Source organism: Colobus angolensis, unplaced genomic scaffold (assembly GCF_000951035.1).
Source record: "Colobus angolensis palliatus isolate OR3802 unplaced genomic scaffold, Cang.pa_1.0 Scaffold347, whole genome shotgun sequence".
Lineage (NCBI taxonomy): Eukaryota > Metazoa > Chordata > Mammalia > Primates > Cercopithecidae > Colobus > Colobus angolensis.
The window spans coordinates 1,641,958-1,647,297 of NW_012116788.1; the positions used below are offsets into that span (position 1 = coordinate 1,641,958).

A 5,340-nucleotide genomic window follows, 5' to 3' on the forward strand; every position below is an offset into this window, starting at 1 on the left:
TTATCTCATTTGTAAAAGTGAAGAGTATTAAGAATATTTTAAACAGGTTCTCAGTACACTGTTCATTCTGAAACAGTAATGCCCAAGGGAAGAGTAGAGGTACAGATTTTCTGAAATAATTGGGCTCCAAAGTCATTTCAACTCGACTCCAGAATGCAGCGTTATCACATGAACTTAACGCCTCCTCCTCTCAAACCCACCACAGCATTGCCCTAACTCAGAGGTTGAAGATAAAACAGTTAAAACAGTTAACAGATAAAACCTATCCAACTAGCCCCTATAGCTCCTTCCCTCACTCTGGCCATTCCCACCTCTTCAGTGTCATCACACTCCCTGCTCCCTTCTCCCTCAGTAGCCCCTCAAAACCAACCTATGTCTTCCCACCTCCAACCTTTGCACATATTGTTCCCTCTGTCTTGGCTGTTCTCCCCACTTCACTGCCTATTCTATCTATTTGACTCATAATGATCCCTTGGACCTTATCTCAAAAGTCTCTTCCTCAGGGCTGTGCTTAGGTTTCCCACAGCCCCTTATACATGGTATTTTTCCTTTAGGGCACTTAAAGCCCGTATAAAGGAAGGCCTTCCACAGAGTCAGCCTTTTGCCCTTCCATCCCTTCTGCTGTGTGATGTACACAGCATTCAAGGCACCATCTTGGAAGCAGAGACGGAGCAGTGTCCTCACCTGACACCAAAACTGCTGGGCCCTTGATCTTGAATTTCCACCCTGCAGAAATGGGAAATAAATCTCTATTATCTATAAATTTCCCAGTCTAGGATATTTTGTAATAACAGCACAAACAGACTAAGGCATTCTCCTTCTGTCATTCATTTCCTCCAAGACCTAACCCTATTGATGTTTGCTGTTTCTGTGAAGCCAGAGCTGGGAGAAAGAACATTGGAGGTAAATTCTCACTGAAGTCCACCTACCAACTCAAATTTCATAATTTAAATTATTGAAGTAATTTAAATCAAATTATTTAGTTCTTACTCTGGCTTCTAGGAAAGATGGGAGGCTGACTTTTCATTCCATAAGAAAGTTAGAATGCTTCAGTTTTGTATTATCTATTTCTCTGGATTATCTTAGCCATTATTACAGATAATTGTGACCTGATCACACAGGGGCTTTCCATTTTAAGTTTTTGTGAAAATGATCCTTGTCAAAATGGATCACTTCTTATGAAAGCCAAGCTGTATGAAAATCAGTAATAGCTAACTGTATTCTACTTATGTTGAGACTATGAGTGCTCTATAATTATTTTTTTGAGTTGGTTACCTGTTATTCATTCATCTACTCATTCCTTCAGCAAATACTTACTGATGACAATCTTTGTGCCATGCATTGTCCAGCATCCAGTATACAAAGATCAGTGAGGGTTTCCCCATAGCCTAAGGAGTCCACAGTCTTATAGAACAAATGCATCTTGCTTATACTCAAAAGAAAAAAGAGACATTTTCAGGTCAGAAGATAGAAATTATCTTTAAAAATCCTAACTGTGCTTTGAATAGTAAAAGTTAACAAAGTGAACTTTGATGATGCGACACCATCTTATCTTTAGGAGTAAGCAAAAGAGGCACAAAGATGATCCTGTATTTTCAGAGACACCCACCACTATGCCTATGAAAGTCTGCAGTATCTCCCAGGAAGCCTTTTTTGTTGTTGTTTCCTCTCCTTGAAACAGAGTCTCCCTCTGTCTCCCAGGCGGGAGTGCAGTGGCACAATCTCAGCTCACTGCAATCTCCACCTCCCAAGCTCAAGTCATCTTCCCACCTCAGCGCCCCCAACCCCCTCCCCCTAGTAGCTGGGATTACAGGCGGATGCCACTACACTCAGCTAATTTTTGTATTTTTTTAGTAGATATGGGGTTTTGCCATGTAGCCAGGCTATCCTCAAACTCTTGGTCTCAAGTGACCTTCCCATCTCAGCCTCCCAAAGTGCTAGGATTACAGGCATGAGCCACTGTGCCCAGCCCCCAGGAAGCTTTCTAAGAAATGACTTCTTTCAGGGAAGTTTTACTTGTGGTTATAACTGTGGTCCTATCTGAAGACTAATGAAACACTAACGTGGTTTTTATAAGTTCTCTACTACAAAACCAAATGACCACCTAAAGATATGCTTAGGGCTTCCCATTTGTTTTGGGGATCCCTAAGACCACCCACATGTCCAGTGATTCACCAGAAAGACTTGTGGGAGTCAACATATATTTATCCACAGAGTATCTATTCATGAGCGCATCAGAAGCATGTACATGAATTTCTCCAGATTCTGGAGCATTATCCACCTAAGAGTTCCTTTCTCTACCAGCAAAAACTGCAGTAATGTATGTACAGCTTCTGCCTAGGGAGACCGATTAGAAAGAAATTCAGCATTCAAAGTTTATATTGGGGCTGGTCATGTGGGCACACTTTGCTTAGCAATTAAAAATTCCAGACTACCAGAATACAGTAGATATTCACTATAAATTATATTGCTTGTACAGGTTAGGCACAGTGAATCTTCCTTATCTGTTAGGAAATGGAGAGAACATTCCAAAGGCCACGTTCTCAAATGCCAGTCAAGGACTAAATTTGCAAGTATGCCCTTCTGAAGAGTAGTAGCCTTGGGCTTGCTATGTTATTTAGTCTGTGCACACCACGTTTTAAATCTTCTGTTAGAATATATGTTGTAGGAAATAGAAAAGCTAACTTTTATTTCTCTTTGTATACATGGCTCAGGAAAATGAGGCTAACCTCAATTTTTAGGTACTGTTATCACTAAAGTTATTTCTAACAATTATCATGTTTAGATAGATATTACCATTACTAATAGTATTATTGCTGCCAATTTTAGTAGTAATTATTAGTAGTGGTGACAATACTATTAATTTTTATAGTTAATATAGTATGTATTATTTTACAGAATATTCATATATTAATAATGTATTCACTGATCTTTAACTAATCTTTGAAAGATTTTAACATGCTGAGATAATGAAAATTTAAAGAGATTCTTTGTTTGGTTCCTTATCCTCTAATCTGTTACATTCTTTAACAGGACAAACTTACTGCGACTTGAAGGACCCAACCATGGATTTGAGGCGCGTGAAGGAATATTTCTCCTGGCTCTACTATCAATACCAAATCATTAGCTGCTGTGCTGTTTTAGAGCCCTGGGAGCGATCTATGTTTAACACCATCTTACTAACCATTATTGCTATGGTGGTATACACTGCCTATGTCTTTATTCCAATCCACATTCGCCTGGCTTGGGAATTTTTCTCAAAAATATGTGGATATCACAGTACCATTTCTAATTGATCTTGTTCACGTTCAGTGAAATGGCATTGCATATTTATATATTGCTTACAACTTATTGATTTAGGTAACTATTGTGTCTTCCTTCACTATCTGACCTGAAAAGCACTCTCTTCTCTATGCACTCTTATATTCTGCCTTTCTGCCTGAAGTTTGAAATAGATGTCTCTTCAGTTTCTTTTGCACATGCTACATTGTGCATCACACCATAGATAATACAATCACTTTACTCACAAATCAAATTCTCTCAACACAAATCTATGAATTTAGTTTATTTAAAATCAGAACAATTTCCTACAAAATTTTTTTGGAAAATAGGCTCATAACAGACCTACCAGAATCATACTTAAAGTGCTCCCTTGACACTTATTCTATACTGAAGGGTAAATTTTAAAAATTCTTTTTAGGCTACTGTCAGAAGTATCCTATCTTTGTTTATGATGTATAAAAAGATGTAAATAAATTATATGGAACCCCTAAGTCTTATTTTCTAGTAAACTGATGATACTGGAAATTCTTTTACTTCAAATGCAAAAGAGTAAGCTGGAGGCAATTATTTCCTTTCATCCACAGTTCATGAATTGTTTTAAATGCTTCTTAAAGCCTGGCTTTATAACCGTTTAAAATCAACAATGTTGATTTTAGATAACCAAGTAAGTATTATAATACAAAATAATTTTAAGTGTAGGAAACTAAAGTATAATCAAAGTAAATTCAGATATTGTGATTTGTGGTATTGCCTTGCCTTGCATGATGCTGGGGGAAAAAGAGAAAGAAATTGTTTTCTTTTTGTGCTTTTATTCAGTGGAGGGGGAAAAAAGCATGTGTTGGGCCACAAGAAGAAAAGCTAATAAGTAGGCTGGAAGTAATATTCTACCAGCAGGAACTCTACGGCTCCAGTTAAGTGCTTTGATATAGTGGCTCCTTTGCAGAGCCAAAACAAAATTTATTAAATTTCCTTCAAAGTGTTTATCTTTAAAACAAATATAAGGTTTTAATTATACTGCTGAAGCGAATGTGAATGCCAAAGACTAAGTTTTACAGTTTTGCTTTCCTCCCAATAAATATTAATGTATGTAATTCTAGAGGGTAAAGATGTAAATAGGTTTGAACAATATTTGCACCTTTGTTTGTGTTATGAAAACATTTTTTCCAAGGCGAGCTGGAGAGAAAGATGTTTGGCATGCCAAATTAACTTGCATGTTTGTTAAAAAAACAAACACATGTTTTGAAGAGAAACCGGATCTGAACATGTATTTGTTGAGTTTTGCAAAATAAAACTAATTTTGTAAGTAAATATCTATTTCCAGATTTACTTTTTTTTCATATTGCACTAAATATCTAGATGGTACATTGCATATTTCTCCCCAGCTTATCCTTTTTTACTAATCCAATGTGGTAACTGGTCTTAAAATGGTAACAAAAACCTAACATTTATCAAGGGACTTCTCCATGCTGGACACATTTTCCATGTTCGAGTAGGTGCAAAGGTCTCCTACTTACAGGTAAAGAACCTGAAACTTGAAAAGGTTACATTTCTTATTCAAGGTCGATTAGCTACCAGTAGCATAGCAAGGATGCAAATCCAGGTCAGGACCACACCAGGCCCTGCAAATATTTTGCACACCAAACCCCGGGGGAGGACAAAATGAACAAATGAAAGTTGATGGGATGAGTGTCACCAATGTTTGAAAGTAGAACTCCATCAAATAAAAAGAAGAGCATTAGGAGACGGCCAAGGTTGGAGGAATGATAAGCCGAGGTCCCAGCTGTCACCTTTTTTGCTGGACCTAGGATGCTGTGTTCACCCATTTCTATGCTTTCAAGGCCCACATGCCTATTTTGAAAGATTGCTTTCACTTCTAAATATTTAAAGAGAATTCTCAGTTAAGCATGCACTTGGATGCATTCCCAGTTCATAATGATTCAACACCCTTATATACATGGACCCCTGCTAAGCACTCTTGGAATTCAATCACAAAGATACGGCATTGACCTTCTCAAAAAATCCTCCGTCTAAAAATAAGAGAGAGTTAAAATAAACATG

General features: G+C 37.5%; 1 protein-coding gene across 1 annotated transcript in view; it reads left to right on the forward strand.

Moving 5' to 3' along the window:
• The window catches only part of SPTSSB (serine palmitoyltransferase, small subunit B), a 34,388-nt gene extending 29,792 nt beyond the window's left edge, over window positions 1-4,596 (forward strand). Inside the window, exon 3 of the mRNA XM_011952720.1 lies at window positions 3,034-4,596. Within this exon, the coding sequence (XP_011808110.1) occupies window positions 3,066-3,296 (231 nt within the window). The 5' untranslated portion in view covers window positions 3,034-3,065 and the 3' untranslated portion in view covers window positions 3,297-4,596. The remainder of the gene's footprint in view (window positions 1-3,033) is intronic.
• The last annotated feature ends 744 nt before the right edge of the window (window positions 4,597-5,340 follow it).